Raw genomic sequence first — 22,654 nt, 5'->3', positions numbered from 1 at the left:
CAAAAAAAGGCCAATTGTATTGAAATCAATGAGAAAATGACCCTGACTTGTCACTTGATTTATTACTTCAGTTAACATTTTCCCACTGATGATCTCAATCGCAAGTGTCAAGTTTCAGCATGATGTTCATTTTATAAAACACAGTCCCGTTTTTAGTAAAACAGACAATAAAGCAGGGTATGCTTTAGGGCATGTCTGCCCTAAGTGGCAAGCCACTACCATGGCAATGCGTACTGCCCCCTGCTCCAACCTCTTGTCCCAATATGGTCACTTCTGGCTCCAAAAAATCAAGATGGCAACATCCAAAATGCAAAACTCAAGTCCACAAACCAATGGATGATGTTGCCGTGGCAACACCCACTTCTTTTATACAGTGTATGGCTGTAGCATTAAGATTTCCTTCAGATAGAACTAAAGCTGGGCATACACTGTATGATTTGAGCTCATTTAGGCCCGATTTTTGAGCCACACGACTCATTTCAGAGTCAGATAAAATTTCAGCTTCGCCAAGGGTCATTTGTTGTACAGTGTCCAGGGGGGAACGAGAACCAATCATGGCTCTATCCACTGCTCCCAATCAACCGTTGGAGGTTCGGACGAATTTCTGACTTTTCAATATCAATTTTGGTCGTTCATCTTTCAGCTCTTGCACAGTTTAAGCATGGCCATGAGTCAGTTCCCCAAGATCAGTACCTTTTTTCTCACTGCACCTGAGGTAAGTGACAGACAGAGTGTTTGAAAGTGCCATAGCGTCACGATGCTCCATGTGGACGGATAATATGGAGGCTAGGTCGGTTGAGCTGTGGCAACAGCATGTACCTGTTTGGTGTTTCCTTCTCCTCCTATCACAACCAATATGAGCAAGAGACATGTTTGCAATAATGTATTTTTCTGAACTGTACTAATGTAAATTTACAGACCTTTGCCAGCAAACAAACTTCTACCTGCCTCGGAGTTTCAAACAATCCTTACTGACAAATGTCAATAGCCAGAACAGTCCGAAGGGCCCGATGGGTCATTTTATTTTCTATTTCACCCGTAGGCAACAGTGTGAGCATATCAACTGTGAGCTGTCATGCGGAGTTGGAAACAACAGGCTTAAATTGTATAGTGTATGCCTTACTTAATGGGCCAAGCCCAAACCATTAGAGAGCAACCAGACCAACAGTACACAAAAGTATATGGTTGTCCACATACATTAAGCCATATAGTGTACTGTGCATAACCGGCATGTTAATGAAGCAGGTGTCTTTCTACATTATATACGCTGTTAAATGAAACACTAATGAGTTAACTGTAGAGATAGCAGATCTCGATCACAGGAGCGCAAATCTCACATTGACTCTTTCAGACAGGTGAACTGTCCAGTAACACATGCAGAAACACGTGCTCCTCAGCTGAGAGGTAATACAGAGCAATTTCCACTTGTACTGCCTGTATCGCAGAATTAATGAAAACAGACCAAGAGCCTTCCTCTTAACATGGCAATCAACGAGTGAGGGAGAGACTGTGAGAGCAGCCAACTGAAGAGCAATGTTAGATGTTAATCAGTGCGTTATGAGAGCAACATGTTCAGAGGAGAGGAGCAACACTGGAGGCATCCGCTCTCCCTCTCCAGAGACTCTTCCACTGATGACCGTCTGCAGTCACGTTGAATTACAAGCACAAACACATCCGTGGTTTATTGCATTTGCATTCAGGATGCTGGGTGTGCGTGTGTGTGTGTTCTCTCTTTTAATTAGACTCCGTTGTGTGGCCTCTGTCTGAACGAATTCATCATCACCTCAAGGACATCAATCATGAGCACATCCTCTAAGCCGCTGCGCCTTCTGCCATCCTCCCTCTACTGCCTTGAAGTTACATTTCGTCTCTGTCGCTCCTCCCGAGCCTTTTGTCTTTCACTTACGCAGAAACAAATTTGGCATTCAAAAACAAGAATGCAGCTGGTGGTGGTTTTAAAAGGCTCGGAGGTAGAGAGAAAATAGGAAAACGGCAGCGTAACACGATGGAGCCCAAACAACAACAAGATTACACAAAATCAGATTTTACTCAAGCAAAAAGCGTTTGTGTGGAGTACAGCGCCACTGATAAATATGGAGACAAGGTAAACTCTTTGATGAGCTGCAAATTAAATGAACTTACTGTGTGGTATGTAGAGAACATAATCACAGGCTTTGAGAGGGGTGTTTGAACATTAGACGAGACAAGATAAGATAAAGTTTATTGATCACACATTGGGGGAAATTTTCTCGTTATAGCAGCTCAAGAGACAAAACAAAGGGAAAAAAGTGACTGCATGCCCCCTGAGTGATATCAGACATCCAAGGCTTCTCTTTAAAGGCATAACTTTTTCTTTTTCTTTTTCCCTATCTGTTTCTCTGTCTGTGTTTGTGTCTTTAATCCAGCTGGGAAATTACAGAATCATGTGCTGATTTCATTCAGCACTAGGAGCTGGTTAAAGCTAATGAGGGCGTGCTCCGTTAGCTCAGTCATTACCTCCAATATCTCCACGCTGCCCCAATGTTTTGCCTCGACTTCATCCTCCCATCCTGTCTTTCCCCCTGCACAGATGGCGCGTGGCATTACCCGCCCACTGCTCAATAAAATACATGTTGAATTCTGTTACAATTAAGTACGCACTGAGGTGGAAGATTAGTGTTCAGTCAATGGGAAGTAATTCAGGGGAAAGACAGCCAGCAGGCCATTGTCTCTTGTTTATGGTACACACTGATAGAACTGCTTAAAGCAATGGGAAAACGTGTGCATTCACTCTCTGGCCGAGAGGTGGATAAGAAGATTGATACCACTCTTGTTGCTGTGCCATAGTTTTGACGGCCCAATAGTTTGAAAATTGTCCCATTTGTCTGACCAGCTGGTGTCCCAAAAACAAACGTGCATTGCTCTGCAGGGCCATTTCTACAAAAATAGGCAGCACACTCTCCCAAACAGAAGCACATGGCTGATTAGTCATCGAAACTCTCTACTATGGCATCCTAACCCTAACCAATCTCACGCCTCATGCCTAAACCGAACCAACCCAACCCACAAAGGCAATAATTACTAGCCAATCAGTGGCAGAGTAGGGCGGAACATGTCTTACCATAGTGGAAACATCAGATGGCATCATGCTGCATTATAATTGGCCATGTGCTTCTGTTTACCAGACTGTGTAGAGTATTTTTGGAGAAGCGGCCCTTCAGAGCAATGTAGGTTTGTTTTCGGGATAATAAGCTTCCAAATGAACATTTATTACTGTTGGGGTTTCGGAAATCAAAAGCTGATTCACATGTCTATCCACTAAATATAAAGCTACAGGCAGCTAGCAGTTAGCTTAGCTTAACATAAAGACTGGAAATATGGGGAGACAGCTAGCATGGCTTTGTTTGAAGGTAACAAAATCTGAATTGCTGCTCCTCTAAAGCTCACTACAATTTGTGATTTTACGTGGAGTTGTGTGCAGGGCGTTTTTTTACTGGCATGGTAACTAAAACTATTTTTAAGTCTGTTTTTCTTCTGGGTAAAAGTCTAGCTTATAGTGGGTTAGTTTGATCTCACATTTCATTGCATCTTACTTTAGGTTTTCCATGTGTGTGCTTGATTTGATTTGACTCTTAATGCTTCCTCCCTAGACCTGCATAACATTTTGCAAATTAGTCGGCAAGAGGCAGAAAGACTGAATTTGTGGAGTGGATGTTATGAATGTGCAACATCATGTGAAGGTGTAACAAATAATTAACATCTCAGCCAGGTTTTATTCTTACCAGGTAGTCATCTGGTTTGATGCCGAACAAATCCCTGAAGTAGCGGAAGGCCAGTGGAGCGTAGGTCTTGAAGCGGAAGTCAGGATAATGATGTGCTGGAGTCAAGTTGCTTCCCTCACTGCAATGTGCGATGAATAGCCAAGAACACCAGGAAACAAAAACATATATTGGGACATTAGTAGGGGGAAAAATTGATACAGCATAGTATCACAATATTTTGCGAGGCAATGTTTTATCGATACATGGATACAGTGTCCATTTTTTATGATAGAATTTATTTATTTTGCAAATACAACTTTTGATAGCCTATACTAGGATGATTAAGTCAATTGCTTTTTCAGTTCACAACATATATTTTTTGCAATAAAAACTGAACTGACCGAAAAATGTATTTTATCAGTTAAAACAGATGTTGACGAAGCTTTGCTCTCGACAGTTTCTGCAGTTTACAGACGATAAAAAAAATCATAATATATGTTACTGCAATGCACAGCATATTGCAAAACATTTTAAAATAGAAATAATCTTGTGACTTGAAACTTCGTGGGGCCTCTGGTGATTCCCACCCCTCTACATTAGACACATTATTCCAACACTAACTCAAATAAAGGGGAATAAAGAAAATCTTCAACATTACATAAGTAAAAAATGTCCGTGTCATTTAATTCTCCAACCAAGGATGACATACAGGCAGCACCAGGGGGAAAGTGAGCCTACACCACCCTTTTCTTTGTGCCTGGCCTATTGACTCCCAGTAAGTGTATCAGTGGGCCCTTGTAATGCGCTCCACCCATGCACAAACAGGCTTCAGTAAAGTCATCTCTGGGAACCCAGATTCACCAGTATCGTGGTGACAAACTGGCCTTTATAGAGTTCTTCGCCTGGAGACTGACGGTGGCTCTGATTACTGGATCTAAACAATACCACACAACACATGAGCCTTGACTCTGAGGGGGAGAAAAGGAAAGGTGAAAATAGAAGCAAATACACAACGTAACCTACTTTTTTTGTTGATTTGACTGGAATGTGAAACCTGACATTCTCAGATGGGCTTTGGCAAAGACCAGCTGTTTTGTAACCTGTGTCTCGGGGAACACCACGACACAGGGGGACGCACGTCCAACAAGGTTAGCGTGAGTCAGCTGTCGACTCTTTCATCACATAGACGCATTGAAATCAATCACACTGACCCTAAATCTACAACAAGTAGGTTAATAAAGGGCTTTGTTTTCCAGGGCGCCTCTAAATCTGGTTAATATTCTTGGACGCTTTTCTGGGTAAAGAGGCTGGTGTGTTGTTTTGTGCTGCCGTAATGGGATACAGGCAACAGTCAGGCCCTGCTGAGTAACACAATACCTGTGATTACTCTACAACGAAATCTGACTGCTCTGTTTAGTGTGTGAGGGCGACAACGATTATCTGTCATCAATGACTGACAGCCCATAATGGTAACACATGCCTCACATGGAAACCATTTCACAACACACAGCACCTGGAAATGTTTCATTCAATCTCATCAGAGAGCCACCTGCATTATGAAAGACACGTGCTGGTTGTCATAGATACATGCACTGCAAAAAAAACAAAAAACTGTGTGTGTGTGTGGGAGTTAAAGTGATCTGCGACATCTCCAGCCAATCTAAAACTAGACTGACAGGACAAACAACAATGGAAAAACCTCCAGAGAGGAGCAACAACAAGAGAAGGAAGAGAGGGAGGGAAGCAATAAAAGCATCTGAGAGTTGTCTCCGTATTCAGCCGCTCTCTCAGGATACTCTGTCAGCGCAAAGAAAGAGGAGTTCGTGTCTGTGTGCTATTACAGAACAGAAAAGAAACACTTACAGAGACTAAAGAGAATAAAGGAGGAAACGGTTATGTCATATATCAGATGTAAGACACCGTTTTTCTCTCCCCACTGATTACACTTTGTTTGCTGTGTCTAGTGTAATTTTCTTTTTTCTGCACCATGCAGCCTTGATCTCTTTCATCTCAGCCGGTTTTCTCAAAGAAAAGCTGGCCCTGAAGTTAAGTTTTATTTCACCATTATGTGAAAAGGTTTGACACTGGGAGCAGATCTAGGACGATGTAACAAGCCGGCTTTAAATGAGTGATATTTTGTACTTTCCTGTGTCAGCAAGGCAGCAGCAGGTTCTTAAACACTCATCCCTTTAGGGCTCGAAACAAGAGTAGTGTTTGGCTATTGCTGAGTAGTAAAAGGTCAACGTGCGTGCCAAGACCCAGTTTGCATGAACCATTATGAGTTTGCATATCCTGGTGGTTCATCTCAAAGGTAAACCACAAGTACTTCCTAGTAGGACTCCAATTCTCCTCCTGAAGCTTCAGACTTAGAGGCAAGTATTAGGCAACACTTTTAAAAACCAGTGAAAACATTTTGCTTAGTTCTCAGCTATTTTCTTTTGCAAAATCTTTGCATATTTTTCAGGATAGGTCATGCAAAGTATATATTTAAATAGAAAATTATACTATCAACTCATACAGCAAACACCGCATGATAAGATCCTTTAAAATTGTATTTTCTACTGTAAAACTATAAGCTCAACTGCACGTTAAAGAGAACCTATTATGTCATTTTTCTAGGTTCACACTTGTCCGAGTAGGGAACCCAAAATACACGTTTACATGCCTTAAAGGTAAAACACTTTATTTTCCACATACTGTCTGTGCTAGAACACCTGTATTCACCCTCTGTCTGAGAAGACTCCTATTTAGCACCTGTCTCTTTAAGCCCACCTCCCCAAAAAACCCAGTCTGCTCTGATTGGTCAGGGTTTTCAGGTCTTCTGCATCTCAGCGTCTCTGCACCATCACTGCTGCCAGGGAATGACTTTAATCAAGTATTTCTACCATGAAAACTAACCAATAAAAACTTCTTCACTATGGAACAAGTTCCAGCAGGAATATGATCCAAAATCTGGGAGAAATTTGTAACATTTCTATCTAAGATTACAGGTTTCCCAGATGTTAGCATGTAGCTACATGTAGCACTGTATGTAATGTGCCTGGAGCAGATGACCATCTTAACAAATCTGTCACAATCTGATGTCAGCTTGTCTTGAAAGTACAAAACAACATTGGAAACAGCGTACTCAGAATGGTTTGAAGCTTGAGGTTTTTGCTAACAGCGATTACTTTTACATATTTTTTATTTTATTTTTTTTACTTTTTAAATGAACATCCGACATTGTGACATTATATTTACGACTGAAAATAAAGGCCGTCTAAAAATAAATACAACCTCACATTGTGTCAACCACATTTGAACACTGAGTCCAAAAAAATTCAGAACAGGTTCGATTTACTACATTTTTCACATCCGTAAGAAGCCTGTTTGACCAAGAATCAGTGAAGAGAATGTAGCTGCGGGACACAGCTGGGACAAGACAGAGAAACAGGGTGCATAGAATCATTTCATAACTCAGATAGCTCTCTTTCAACAGGTGAGATAATAATATTCAGGTGAATGAAGATGACAAGGAGGAGGGTGTGGACAGGGAGGACAGCTCCACTCCTTCATGCAGCTGTGGTGCCAAATGCAAGACAGCCAGATAGGTAACTCCAGCGGAGAGTCAAAGGAGGAAATGTGTCTTTTCATTTTGTCTCGTAGTGCGAATTTCTAACTGAAGAGAACAATAAAACACATCGGAATCAGTGTGCAAGGTTTCTGTGCGCGCTGAATCTTTTTTCAGATACCGGATTACAAAAACACATCCGACAAAAAAACGGATTCAATGTGCAGAGACCTTAAGAAAAAGCATAAACTGTCCCCTTTAATATACGTGTGATATACGAGTCACACTTTCTAAGAATTCCTGGGTCTGTTCTGGATTATGTCAAATGTCTTTTTAAGCTGATGATGTGATTGTGAAGACAGCCCGAGACGACCGAGTGGCCGCACGCTGACATATGTTTTGCACTGTGGCAGTAAGAGGCACACAGTAAGCTGATTTCACAGTTCTTGGCAGGATAATCCACTAGAATAGTTTTATCCCTGCATCATGACTTAGACTAGCAAAATTCACTTTGTTGATAAATGATGATGGTGGCAGTTTGTGGTGACGGCATAATTTCTTTGAGACTGGATGTCCAGTGCCTTGCAGTTTCCACTATTAATAACAGTTTTAAATGTCTTTAATACAAGACCCAGACATTTAATATTGTAGCGGGCAGACAGGCAAAGCTTAGTCTTTGGTCGCTTTCCATTCATTCACTTTGCAGAGTCAGGAAAGTGTCGCAGCCAAAGAGCAGCCTGTTACCACCTACACATAATCTGTTTTTATGAAGCCACTCTCTGAGTCACTGGCTCTTGTAGACCAATAACCCTGAGCTTATGTAAAAGTTTGGCTGTTATTTTGATGGCAATGAGCAAAACATTGCTACACAATTAACTCATATGTTGAATGACTGCTTCAAAAAATGTACACATTATAGAAATTTGGCTTCCTGTGTATAGAAGCTGTGTGAATGTATGTCTGTGTGGGTTTTATGTAGCACTGACCTGGGCAGAAAGACGCTCTCCACCACATAGAAGTCTTGCATAAGCACATCTCTGTCAGGCTTGGAGGTGAGGTTGCCCACTGTATAGCCAATACCGAGCTGAATGGCTCCCTTCAAGGCTGATGACGTGGTCTAGATGGGAAAATAGAGAAAAAAAACATCCCCTTAGTCAGGCTGTTCAATCATGCTGTCACTGCTGTCCCCATTAAATACACTATTGGATGTAAATGTGAACAACTGAAAGATTAAAAACACAGGCAATCCAAACTACGTCATGGTGTCAGAGGCATCAAAATCAAGACAGCAGACCATTAAAGGAATACTTCACCCGCAAATGATTATTTGTTTATAAGTTACTCACCCCAAGTGACTTTAAATTTGTGAAGATAACTTTGATTTTTCACGCATGCCTCCACAGTAAATGAAGAATCCAAAAACTGAGAAAATTCGTAATGAATTGAAGTCATAGGGGTCCATGTTTAACAGCAACAAATGTGTTCACAAACTTACACACAACTCGTGTAGCGTAATCCAAGACTCATTTATTCAAGTATGCTCAGTGCTTCCTAAACAGACAGCCCTTAACAGCGGGAAACTAAACTAAAAGTGAAACTTACCTATGGTCTCTTCAAAGCCAGACTCCATTGACATAAACAGTAATTTTACCTCATGGAACAATGGAGCTGCTGGTCTACCACTACCTTGATCAGTTTGTTTGTTTGAGTTATTGTGTAACTTTTGATGAATCCAAACTGTACCTTCAAAACGCCAAACTCACACAATAACACAAATTAACTGATTGAGGCAGTGGTAGACCAGCAGCTCCTGTGTTTAGTAAGGAAAAACTACTGTTTTGTCAGTGGAGTCTGGCTTTGAGGAGAGCATAGATAAATGTTATTGTCGGTTTTGTTCTCTGTCAGAAAGGGCAGAGCATATGACTGGATAAATTAATCTTGAATTATACTGCATACGTTATGTGTGAGTTTATAAACAGATGCTTTGATAAACTGGATCCCTATGACTTCAATTCATCAAGAATTTTCTCCATTTTTAGATTCTTTGTCAAACAGAGGCATGTGAGAAAGTTTTCTTCACAAATTCACTGTAATTTTCGGGTTGAGTAATTAATACATAAATGGTCATTTGAGGATGAGTATTCTTATAAAATCGAAACTATTGAGCAGTACAGTTTGTACTATAAATTTTACACTAACCACATTAAAATCCCAAAAAAGCCTGGGAAACAAACACTAGTACTTATGTTGCGTGGGCAGCCACCACAAAAAGACTTTTATAGTCTCAACCTGAACAGTGGTAGCCACTGTGGAGAGCCTTGTAATGGTGACATCGTAAGAAATGCTGCCATAAGCAGTGACGTCTAAAGTTAAAAAAAAAAAAAAAGGAAAGAAAACAAGTGTGACCAGCACTTGACTGATCTGTGGCAGCCAGCCCTGGCAGAGGTCAGGACATTATGTGCTGTAGAAGGACATTTAGAAGGACTCATGTGACTCACAGGCTCCAAAGTGAAGACTTTGACTTGTTGGCTCTAAACTACACTCCAAAATAAATGTTATGGAAACAGGTTGACATTTGTTTTAAGAAGCAAATAAAACCAAATGCAGTGAAGCCCTTATATGAACAGTCCTACTTTGTTTTTACCTTTTTGTACGTCTTCTCTCTGCCTGTGCTCCAAGGCCCTCCCATCCCATTTTCTGTTGTGGTTGACATCTGAAAGAGATGCACAGGACTGACATAAAACCATGGTAAAGTAAAGTTTCAGTACTAATTTCATAATTTAAAATCGCTTCTTCCATTTGGTGACTGAAAAAGTCTCTAGCATAAACTTACCTTGCCTAACGAAAAGCTGTTGCAGACAAAACAGCGATCAGGGCGACATCTCTTGATTGTCAGCTTGATCAAACATCAGGAGGTTTGGATCTCTCAGGGGACCCTCTGCAAGAGAACAGATACACAGAGAGTTATTATTACACAATAAAAAAATGAGGGCAAAAAAACGCTCACGGCCAAGTTGAGATGTGACTGAGGAAAGGTTGGAACATGTCCACAAGCAAAGATTTCTTGATTAACCGCGATAAATTTGAGGCCACTTTAATGTCGTCACTCTCCTGTTAATCTCCGCCTGATAGCAGAGGCAATTTTATCTATTTCTATTTCTCACTATTGAACTGAAGCAAGAGAAATCTGCTGTGACAGTCACTCATGAATGGTATATGTATGTGGGGTCATGTTTAGGAGAACAATACCATCCTGTGTCAGTTTGACTGTTCAGTTGCAAAAATTGCACTGTGCAGATGTAGAAAGCCAGTAAAGGCTGAGTCCATCTGCATTCTTTTACAGGTTTTTCAAATGGAAACGCCCACTCAGCCAATAGCAAAAAGCATGGACATAGGTTAGAGCAGCCAGTGCTGATAATAATAGTAACTTAAAGAGTTAGTTTGATTCTTTTGAAGCGGGGCTTCAATTTGTGAGATCCATAACACACAATTCACCAAGAAGGCTTGGCTCACTGATGAAGAGGCATAGGTGGACTATGGGGTATTAAGGCCCTGACACACAATGCCAGCTGCTGGCCATTGGTCAAGGTTGGGCCGTCGATGAGCGTCTGCCACCTCCATTTGTGCAGTATGTCCCGGGCTGTTGGCCCTCGTCAGAGCTAGTCGCCTTCTTTTCCACCGATTTAGCATGTTGAATCGCCATCGGCAAAAGTGGAGAAGATCAACATAATTGAGAAATGTAAACAAAGAGCTAAAGTCAAGAAGGAGTGAGGTCAAAACAAACTTGTTATATGAGGTTAGATTGTTTTTCCTAACCCCTTGAGGTCTTTAGCAGAAACGTTTCATGGTCTGTTGAGCACAGTAAATATGCTCTGTTTTTTCAACATTGGATTGTGTTGTCAATGTGCTAACTGGCTAATTAGCATCAACACATTCTTTCGGTTTCCCTTTCAGAATGACGACTGCAGACGACTGCCATATGCTGGTATGTCCTCTCACACAGGCGCAGAACATACACACTTGTTGACTGTCGGTTTGATGGGTTCATGAGCAACTTTTTGGCTAAGACACTGCAACGTGAGGTGCAAGGGGCTCTTGTTGCTGCTAATTCTCTGAAGTGTGGTGTGTCTGGGCCTTTATGTGGCAACGTCATCACACAGAAACCTATGTTAGATAACATGAGTTTTGGAAGGGTTTGGGATAATTGCATTTTGACGCTGAAACATACGTACTTCAACCAAAACTTAAATGTTGTTGGATATTGAATACATAAGAAACACTGCTAGGAAGCTACAGAATAATATAAAAACCTTTAAAAAAATAATGGATCCTCCCTTTCAACATTTACCAGCATCCCTTCTCTAGCCTGGGTCCAGACCATAGACTCCGCCCACTCAACTGAGTAGGCTTGCATCTCTGGTCTGGCATACTGCAATGAATTTGCAATTTATCTCGTCCAAATGATGGACGGACCAATGAACGCCGGGGGTGGGGGCGGGTCTAGCGATTAACCAATCAGCGCCACGCTGATGTCAAGCTGTACGCCAATGGGTAACTGGTGAGGATAGCAACAATGGCGACCGCTACAGATCCTACAGACCACATTAACGATGCAATCGAGGTATTTCGCCACTACTCGCGTTAATGGAGGACCAAATTAAGGAAGCTGCTAAACTGGACGATGCAGCTGGGCGTGCACAACGACGGAGACATTTTAAACGGGCAATGCTCGCTTGTTTTCGGCACCCCCAATGCATGGATACTAATGACGTCAGATTCTGGGTGAGTCGTTGATCTCTACTGATTGGTTAGGGAAAAATCAAATTCCCTCCCCCTTGTAAATCGCCTTAAATGGAGGCAATGTCAGACTGAAGGTTCTGGGAGCTTCAGTCTGGCACTCAGGCTATCCCTTCTCGTCCTCCTCATGTCTGACGTTTTTATTCTAGTAATTCCTTCCATATTTCAGGTCATGTGTGTGTGTGTGTGTGTGTGTGTGTGTGCGTTGGATAAATAACACCTCATAAAGAAGCAGAGCTGCAGAATGTGTATGAGTAAGGAGTAGCCCTGGGGCTGAAAATGAATGCTGGTTTTGCCCAGCTTGTAGCAAAACCAACTCCTTACTAAGCCACAAAAATACTGGTCTGTCTTATATCCTCATATGTCCTCCATCGATTAGACTGTACCACTCCCTGTCACTTTCTATTCTTCCCTCATTCCTGATTTTTAGTGTGCTTTCCTCCTGTTTTACTCTGTCATTCTCCAGAGAAAATATGACACAGTCCAGTCAGTGAAACTGTGACATAACTCAGTGTGTCTTCTGAGTAAGTTTGAAAAACAGGGAGACAGACGAGGCATAGAGGCTTAGTAGTAACACCGGTAAAATTTGGACTTTGTCTGCTAAGCTCCAGCAAGCCTGCAGTCACCGCCCCACCTGCATATAAATGCACCTGCAGGTCTCAGAGCCTCGAGTGTTGCACAATGTCCTGCTGTTTCGTCAGGGGCGCCATGTCCTCCAGTCACCTGCTCTGTGACCAGCGATCACATACTCATCAAATAAATATCTATTGAACTGAGAATATACACACTCTATGAAACACTTTTATTTTGAAAGTCTGACTGCCACCTACAGTACAACCATAACTATGTTGCATACCTGTCCAAAAAAAGCTCCAGATATGTTGTGGCCATGTTTAAAAATAGTCTTCAAAAGGAGAATTATCTTTGGATAAATAAATGTTGACAAACTCAGGCATTAAAAGAATGTAGCAGACACTACACTCTTATCTCCAGACTGGGTTCTTATCTGTGCGCCAGCTCTTCTGTTGCTATAAACAAAGAGACAACACCAGCACTGATGCTTTTAGCGCTCCAAGCAGACCTCCCCAACTACAGATAATTGTTTTTGTTTGGTTCTATGCTTTATTTATACCTCTACCATCACCTTGAAAATAATATTCAGTCTTTCGTGTTCACAACACAAGCTCATAGAGTCACACAAAACTCATCCTGAGTAAAAAGATCGAGTTTGTCGCTTGGCATCAATCATAAGCTGCGTCATTAGAAAATAATCAGAATATTTCTTTTCACCACCGTGCATTGAGATGTTGATCCACCTGAGCTATCACACTGTATGACTGGCTGTGTGCTCTGAACCTGAGGAATGTTAATGAGCCTGCTGGCCTGTCTGGCTCTCTGCTCCATCCTGGCCTGAGTGTCAGTGTTAAAAGGGATTGTTTGGACCCCTCTCTCTCTCTCTCTCTCTCTCTCTCTCTCACCTGACCCCACAACCCGGCCAGTGCTCCAACAGACTGTTTACAGAACAATCCATGAGAGGCCTGCAGCTGCAGCGAACAACAGCAGGTCTGTTGTTCACCTCTCAACAAAAGAGAGGCAGACAGATGGTTGGACATGTGGATGAAAATGGATGGATGGATCATCCTAATCAGCCGTGTCTTACCACTGTCACACACCCCCTCTGTAAATACCGCTGGCCTACAGGAGTATAACATGTACACTGTTCCACATGTGTAAAACGATACTTTGTTTTCAGTCACAATTACATTACTGTGAGCTACAAATACAAAAGTGTATCTTTGTCGAATCAATGCCTCCAGCAGATTGTGGATGTCTGTGGTCTGGATGAGAACCAAATGGGTAAAATGATACAAGTGATCGATTAAAAGGAAACTCTGTACTTGAAAGTCTAAATCTGAACGACAAACCAATGATCTGTGGAGGGGCTGAGTTATGGGTTGTTTATCTGCCTTTGTGAAAGTCAAGCAAAGGTCATAAATATTTCATATGTCATGGTAAAACTGTGCAACACTGTGTCTGCATGATCAGAAGAACATTTCAGTGGAATGAGGAAAAACACATACTGGGTCAATTTCCATTTCACACACTTGCCAAGCTTGAAATTCACACACACATATACTGTACACAGACTGCACACAGTAAACACGTAAAAGACAAAGCTGTTGCAACTGCAAAGTTTCTTGGCAAACTCACCACAGCTCTTCCTGTGACGGTGTTTTTGTCAAAACCCAGACTTGGTCAATAATGAGCTTCTCTCTCACTTTATCTTTCCTCCTTGTGAAGCACTTTGTGACAGTGCTATGTAAACAAACTTTACTTAGCTCTTCCCTGCGCAGGTCTTTCTGTTCCTGAACGACTCTCTTCCCGCTTGTCCGCACGCCCTTGCCAGAAACTCTACCACCCTTCAAACAAACACACTTGCGTGCAGATCAAACACTGGCTCTCATGCCATATCTCCTGCATAGTTTCAGGGATATTGCCAAGGGTGCCAGTCAGCCCCTGTGGAAGTCAAACCGCTACTCTGTAGCCAAGCAGTCCTGGCAAGGAAACTTACGTTGCTGAGAGCAGACACGGGCCATCTGGTATGATAAAAATGCAGATCCAATGCATCTGAACTGTCAAAGAGTCTAAGAAGCTGCAGTAACATTCCCTCACTGGTCTCAGTGAGCAGGGTAATGATAGTAGTAATGAAGGCAGGAATCAGACAGCTTAATCACCAGATATGCTACAAGGGCTGGGTATTAGTACTCAATACCTTTAAGGTATCAACCAAAATAACCCAGGACCAAGTAGTATCTCAACTTCTCCGGTTAAATGATACCTGCATTTGATCCTCTTTGTACCCAGATCTCGAAAAAATGACTTTTTGTTTGCTCACAGCCGATCGCAGAAAGTTTTCTTCAATTTAATGTGACGTGATTGGTCCACTACCGCAGCAGGAACAACCCATACAGTCTGTGGTGTGATGAATTCAGCATGTAGGGACATGGAAGGGCAGACAAGTGTGCTCTCTCTGCCTCAGGCTTTTCACGTAAGCATGTAGAAGAGGCTTTCTGTGTAGGCCCGAGGAAAGGCAGAGAGGCCCCAGAAAAGAGCCATGCAAATGCAAATAAAGTTTTCTTGACAAAAGTGTTCTTGACTGAAGTATGACTATTCTAAACGCCTGTGGTGTCTGGTGACATTTTACGCAAATACTTCTATTCATGGGTATCAAATGAAGCAGAAACAAAAAGAAGAATCAAATGAAGTACTCTGTCAGTATTGCTGTCATTTTAACCGTACTGGTATTGGTACTGGTATCATAATTTGTAAAATAATACCCAGCCCTTATTCTTAAAAGGAGATCTGGCTCTCCTTTGTGACAAAAGTGGAACAGCAGTTTCCACAGAAGAGTACAACAGTTTTCAAACCATCTGATCATGACATCAGGTCTGGGAGGTATTCAGGAGTATTCTATCACCAGGGCACAGATACTACATGTAGGTTCCTCTTCTGTTCTGCTTTGCTTCAGCCCCCAGATGCTACTGGATTACTGCAGCAGATTGGAGACATAATGGAGAATCAATAGCAGAGCAGCAATGCAGAACACTGAGGAGTGGACTGCTGGGGCTTTCATGACCTTCACAATCCCTGACTGTGAGATGTTAGATAAGCACAGATATTTGGATTTGGGTGGACACAATCAAGAAGATGCATGGTGGTGGGTGGTGGGGGGGTCAGCTTAGCTAGGCCTGCAGGGGATCGGCTTCATCAACTTAACCACTCTGATCCTCTGATCACAGGAACTCCAACCCAGGCAAAATTTAACTCTGAAAACTTGTTCAGTTGAGTAATATACAAGTTCTGTACATTACAAGGCTGAATGGTGTGGAGCTTTCTGACGCTTTGTGTAAACACTTGCTCACTGTTTGTTGTGTCAGTGTGATTACATAATTGGCTTAGGTACCCCAAGCGTGTAAAATAGTTGCTTCTGTCATGTTGTGCTATGAATCATGTGGCTGGGAAACAAACAGCCAAGCGCAAATGATCAGTCATCAAAATAACAATAATAGACAAATGATATGTAGCCCTTCTCCATCACGACCTCAAAAACACTCAGATTTATCCCCTTGCTGTTATAGATAGTTCAACAATGACTGCGTTTTTCTCACAGACAAAAAGTGACACGGGTGGAGAAGTAGAAAATGCTTGGTGGGGGGGGGCAGACAGACTGAGAGGAAAGGAACACTGTCTTTGTGAGATGTTCAGTCGAACAGAAATACCTGCTCATCAGTGTCAAAGAGATGAAAAAAAAAACACCCAATTCAGGAGCTCTGTTCTGGTTCCATCCAATCCAAACACAACGCTGAAACAAAAATACAAATAAGCACAAAGCAAACAGGACATGAAATGCACACAGTTTCAACATGTGCAAACAAACATTCTGGTTTTGCGACTCTGTGAACACATGTCTTATACTGTACACACATAGCCTCTCTGTTTCCTCTCCCTGGTGAGTCCCCACACCGAATGAAGCAGTAAAACAGCCGGCAGGTATTATTTTGGACTGTTTTTGGTGCGTTCTGTTCCGTGTTTCTCTGTATCCTCTAGAGGTGTGTTTGTTTTCATCATCCCTATTGAGGGACGAGCTGTGTTGCAGCGTAGTGTCTGCCTGCACGCACCAGGTGCTGTGCAGCACTGCAGAGCTGGCAAAGAAGTGCGTGTGAGCGTGTGTGAAGACCTTGTGTCTAAACAAGACATCAAATCAGTAGCCACACTGGCAGCACATGTGGATGTCTGATTGGTTGGATTAAAGAAGTATTTCACTGCTGGAAAGATGATCAATGCAGCAGAGGGATGCAAATCCTTCTATAATTAGTGCTACATGACCAGAGGAAACAGAGAAAAAGAGCTATTTGCTTTTGCTCAAGAAGTAAAAAACCTACAACTAGCAGGATGCGCTGTGCCACACTGGACCAATAAATGCTCCTGCTGGTGGATGACATGAGCTTGTCTGTTTAGACACAGGAAACAATGTGACGGCCAGCTGGTAACAAACGATCTCCAATTACAGTTAAATTGTAAGCTAAATTAACTTTCTAAAAACAACTGGGGTGAGTAATAGACAATGTAGTAACACAATCTTGATTCATATTTGATCAGTAGTTTTCTACTTCTATAATCTCTGTATCCGTGGTGGTGGGAATACAAAAATGTGGAATTACAATCCGAAGTTCGGGCAACAGCAAAATTCCGCTGGATTTAAGTTGAGAGATGAGCAGGGAGATCTGGGTGCATGTAAAATGGAGTAAACTTTACAACAGGTAATTTACACATACTGCCCACATTGTTACGTTACAAAGCTGGTTGACAATAAATCCCTTAAACAATGCAGAGACAACATTTTTCGCTGTTAGTGAAAATTTAAATTTGGCTGAAGGGCAGTGCCAAAAAAAAAAGACTACGCTGTTGCCCTGACGTTTACCATCTAACATCCAGTGTGTAGCACATATGTGAACTAGGGCTGCAACTGACGATTGTTTACATTGTTGATTAATCTGTCGATTATTTTCTTGATTAGCTGTTTCAACATCAGAAAATGGGGAAAAATGTCAGTCAGTGTTTCCCAAAGCCCAAAATGACATCCCCAACTGTCTTCTTTTGTCCACATCCCAAAGATATTCGGTTTATTGTCATGGAGGAGTAAAGACACCAAAAAATATTCACATTTAAGACGCTGGAATAGCAGAATTAATTTTTTTTAAAAAAACAATTAAACGATTAGTTGCTGATTAATTTAATAGTTGACAGCTGATCGATTAATCACTGCAGCTCTAATATTAAAATGTATGTTTAGAATGCCTCCTCATGTAGACTAGTTATTACTGCATTGCATGCTAGAAAATCTAACATCATCCCATTAGCTTGCTACAGTAGGTTGATTGCAGAGACTAATGGGAAACTTTGGCCATAAGTTTTAGATGCATCTTGTCATGAATGTGATAGCCAATCCAAGATGTACAAACAGACTGATCAACCTGCCAACAGAGCTGGCATGGCTGAAACAATATCTGATCCATGTCTTAGCAATATGCTGCTGATTGTTGAGCCTCATTCCCACGTCGTTGAATACTGATGCTTTGGGTTAGTGGTTCGGTCCAAGTGTCAACCCAAAGTTGTCAGTATTTGACGCCCAGGGAACGATACTCAACATTCAACTATCTTGCATACTGAACCTTTTACTATTGATGGTATTTGACCTTTTGGCAACAGCAAATAAAGAGAGACAATTAGTGGGAGGGAGAGAGGGACTGCGCCTACGGAGCTCTATGACCTTTCAGATGTGACATGAAAAGGAAAAAACTGAGAGAGACAGAGGGAGGGAATGACAATGACAGAAGAGGAAGACAATGGGGGACAGAGAATAAAAGGTATGTTGGTTAGCTGGGCTCTTCCCTTGTGATTTAACAACAACGTGCGGCAAGACCACGTCAAGTTTTATTCAAAGCGAAGCAATTTTCCCAGTGTGATGCACCGTATCACTACAAAGAACAAAAGCACACGACAGAGAGCGAGAGAATGAATATATATTTTTGCTGTCTATGACAACATGTATACAAGAAACCTGGGGAGAAGACTCAGCCTGTGTATTTGTAATTCAGAGTGCGTCTCACTCTAGTTCCACTCTGCATGAAAAGCAGTGAGGAGGAGGTCACCCACTGTGTCCAGAGAGTCACATGATCCAACTGAGGCAATGGAGGGGGGGTGGGAGAAACATAGAGATGAGTATATGGAGGGAAAACAGAGACGATGTTCTGTAAAGACAAACGGGCAGGGAGAGGCCACCCTGATGGAGCGATGCACTACAGTTCGACAAGGACTCATTACAGCAGGCTTATTATATTCAACCATCCGGGATATCTACGCAGCCTAGCCTCATAACGTCACACAGCCCATGGAAACACAATCACATGACACGAAGAGAAGAAGAGAGAGACTAGCCAAGTCCAGCTTAGCTTTACTGAGCCCTGCCCAGAGTCCAAAGGTCCTCTTACTCTTCTTTAAGCCACAAGCGTGACAGGCAGGTTTATTACCTATGCATATCGCTGTGGGAACAACTGACTGTGTTTATTATTCTCAGAAGTGATCAACCGTGGGAGTGCGAGGGGATTAGATCACCCTGCCTTTATTGATCGTGGATGACAAGCTGCTGAAGAAAAAGAGGTGGAATTTCATGTCTCCACATTCTTTTCTCTCATTTGTTTATCGTCTGCCACCGCTCTATGTCTTGCTGTCTGACCCTTTTATTTCATCAACTTTCCTTACCACTCTCTCACCCTAACACCCTGGGGTCCCCTGAGCAGGCCTCCGCAAGTAAGATGGGTAGCAGGGCCAAAACAACAACAACAACAACAACAAGGAACAACAACAAACACCACAACCCCCCGAATATTCTGAATTCCTGCACGGCTGCCAACCTATCGCTCTGCCTGCAACCCTCCAACCGACCAATCATTACACAGAGGAGCTCAATTATCAGCCAATTACCGCTGCAGGCCTCCTTTGGGAGCTTTTCACATCCTCTCAAAAGCCAGGGAGGGGGGAACTCCCCTTTGGAGGTTATTAAGATCAAAGTGATAATACTGGGAAATTCATCCAGATTCACCTGCTGCAGAGTTAATGAAGATCAGCACAGTTTTAAGATGAACACCCAATATTAGTGTCACCAATTCACATGTCGTCCCTTTACCTCCTGAGCTATGATATTGAATAATGACCAGAAAAGTGTTTTTTGCAGAACATTGTGATGTCACAGTGAAGTTGAGCTTTGACCTCTCAGATTTAAAACACCTTCACCTCATCATTTTATTCTATTAGAAATTTGTGTGAAATTTTGTCATATTTGGTGCATGAATTTTTGAGTTAAGGCCATAAATATGTTTTGTAAGGTCACAGTGAGCTTGGCCTTTGACCACCAAAATCAGTTCATCTTTAAGTCCAAGTGCACTTTTGTGCCAAATCTAAATAAATTCCCTCGAATCCCACAAGAACGAGACTGACAGACAACCTGAAAACATAATGCCCCCAGTCAGGGCTGTCTCCAATATGGAGGCATGAAAGAAAGAATAGTCAAAATCTGTCATAGAGGCTGAGATATCCTGGTTTTAAGTCCCCAGAAGAGGTTGAACTCTCAATCTTTAATTCCCAAAATGCAACCCAACAGTTTATTTTTAGAAGACCCTGCCTTTTGTTATAAATCTATGGTCTTGAAGCCAAACCAAGACATGTATTATTTTAAAATAGCTCCTTCAGAGCTGTATAGACATTAAGAAATGTTTTCAGTTTGTACTCCAAATGACTAACAAACTGATCTTTAAATGGTTTGAGTGCCCCTTTAATGATCAAGGGTGCACCGTCTAGAGAGACAAACAAAGCAAATGTTTGGACCGAAATTTTTTTTGGAAAAAGGGTCACTCGTATTGGCAAATTTTGGATACTCACTGGATACCTTTAGTTATGGCAGTCTGCTAGCTACCTCTAACTGTCATACACACGTTAGGTGTAACTGTCAGCATAATGAAACGAGCACATCTTTCTGGTCACCAAAATGAAAAGAAAAAACAAGATGAGGAGGAAAAACAACATGGGGGGTGTTTGGGGACCTCAACAGGCTTCTTTACCTAGGGGCCACCAGAGACTAGGATCAACACTATTGACGATTCATGTGACATTTTTCTCTTTCAGTGTGAGCAAAGCTGAAAACCCTGATAGTTATTAATGGCAATGTGATAGCTATTTGTAAAGAGGACAACTAACTGTAGATCTATCAAGAAAGCTGAGCTTATATATTGAAGGCGTCGAACATCCTCCAGCGGGGAATATTTTGCAGGCTTCATTTTTTTAGGATTTAAAATTAGAAGGACATTCATGGTTTGTTTTATCATCCATAAACCTGTTTATAGGCATTTTTTTAATTTCAATTTTTAAATTTTTTATTGCTGTCTTTTTACAGAAATCACCAATTTTGTGAACAGTAATTACATGAATTTGAAGTTACTTTCAAGACCTTATATAGAATAAATCATATAAAAGCAGTGGTTTTAAGTTAAGGAGATGATTTGTTACAGCTGCAATACAGTTGCTGTGGAAAATGATGTGAAGGAGCTTTCATTTTCTAGCGTTTATGTCATCTAGGGTGAACATTGATCACAGCGCTGTTAACAAAAGTCAGTTGATGCTGAAGTCCTGACTGAGTCCTGCTGGCTATCAGTTGTATGTGGTATGTGCTGACATGAGTGCAGCCTGGACGATGAAAGAGGACAATAAAACAGATAACAGCGAGAGAGCAGCAGCCCACACTGTGAGGTGCAACACAACGAAACAGAGGTGTGGAGGCTAAACCTCATGCGATCAATAAAGTATGTGGGCCAAACTGCTCGTTGACCTGTCTAGGTTTTATACCAGGGAGCACCTTCTTGTTCAGCACTGCTCTGATTCATAATGCTATAAATTTTTTGAGGAGGCACTGGATTCAAATAGTGAAATAATCTGGCAATAATTCCAATTTTGCTGAGTAATGAATCATTTTAATCATCTATTAAAAACACTAAACATGCTGGTTAATGCTTCACAAAATTTGTAGATCCTGGGTGATAATTTGAATATATCAGCAAAGCTGACAATATTAGCAATATTAGCAAATTTATCAGTATCACTGCATGTGTTGGCCATAAAGTAACAATACAGCAGTACAGAAATATGAGAAATATGATTGGATGCTGTCGGATTAGTTCAAACAAAGGAAGAGGAAGAATTAAGTTTCAGCTTGCTGGGATTGAACAGCGTTAACGTTAGTTTATTCAGAAAATTAAGAGAATTATTTCATGGCACACTTTTGACATAACTTACTTTTAGGTATCATGTATTTTCAAGTCAAAAGGCTCAAGTCCAAGTGAAGTCACAAGTCATTGGTGTTAAAGTCCAATTCAAGTTGAAAGTCTTCTTAAAATTTGTCAAGTTGAGTATAAACTCATCAAATTTGTGACTGGAGTCCATGTCATGTGACTCAAGACCACACCTCTCTTACTTGGTTTGATATTTTATTGGCTAAATGACTAATTTAATAATTAATTCATTAAAACAGAAGTAGGTTAACCAAAAAGGGAAAAAAGAAAAGTAATCATTACTGGAAACCACTAAAGGTCTGACACTGACTTTTTGGGGAAGCAGCAAAGCAGCAAAACACAACACTCAGGTATAGTAAGTCATCCCACAAATGATACAAGTTAGATTAAAGAATACTGAGACACAACAACTTCAAATACTGTCCACTACAGATATTGATACCAAGTCTTCACAAGATGGAGGCCACATTTTGTTTTTCCATATAATCTTCAATCTGTGTGGAAGCCCCCTGCAAATAATCTCCAGTCTCATTCTACAATGAAATGCACTGTCACTCATTGAAGTGATCTGAATAAAGGTTTGCAACAAGAAGAGCAACAAGAGAAGAATCACATGGTGCTGAATAACCTGAGATGATGAGCTCTGGAAGGAAAACAAACACTCT

The 22,654-nt window shown here is 41.5% G+C and overlaps 1 protein-coding gene across 1 annotated transcript in view; it reads right to left on the bottom strand.

The window, feature by feature from the left end:
- Positions 1-22,654, bottom strand: part of pip5k1bb (phosphatidylinositol-4-phosphate 5-kinase, type I, beta b) — a 50,380-nt gene that overhangs the window by 23,034 nt on the left and 4,692 nt on the right. The window contains exons 2-5 of the mRNA XM_033618948.2: positions 10,124-10,228; positions 9,935-10,003; positions 8,277-8,407; positions 3,762-3,879 (exon numbers count right to left, since the gene is read on the bottom strand). Coding sequence (XP_033474839.1) covers positions 3,762-3,879; positions 8,277-8,407; positions 9,935-10,003 — 318 coding nt within the window. The 5' untranslated portion in view covers positions 10,124-10,228. The remainder of the gene's footprint in view (positions 1-3,761; positions 3,880-8,276; positions 8,408-9,934; positions 10,004-10,123; positions 10,229-22,654) is intronic.

Source organism: Epinephelus lanceolatus, chromosome 9 (genome assembly GCF_041903045.1).
Source record: "Epinephelus lanceolatus isolate andai-2023 chromosome 9, ASM4190304v1, whole genome shotgun sequence".
Lineage (NCBI taxonomy): Eukaryota > Metazoa > Chordata > Actinopteri > Perciformes > Serranidae > Epinephelus > Epinephelus lanceolatus.
The sequence above is the reverse complement of the archived record's forward strand: the minus strand, read 5'-3'. Positions and strand labels throughout refer to the sequence as shown.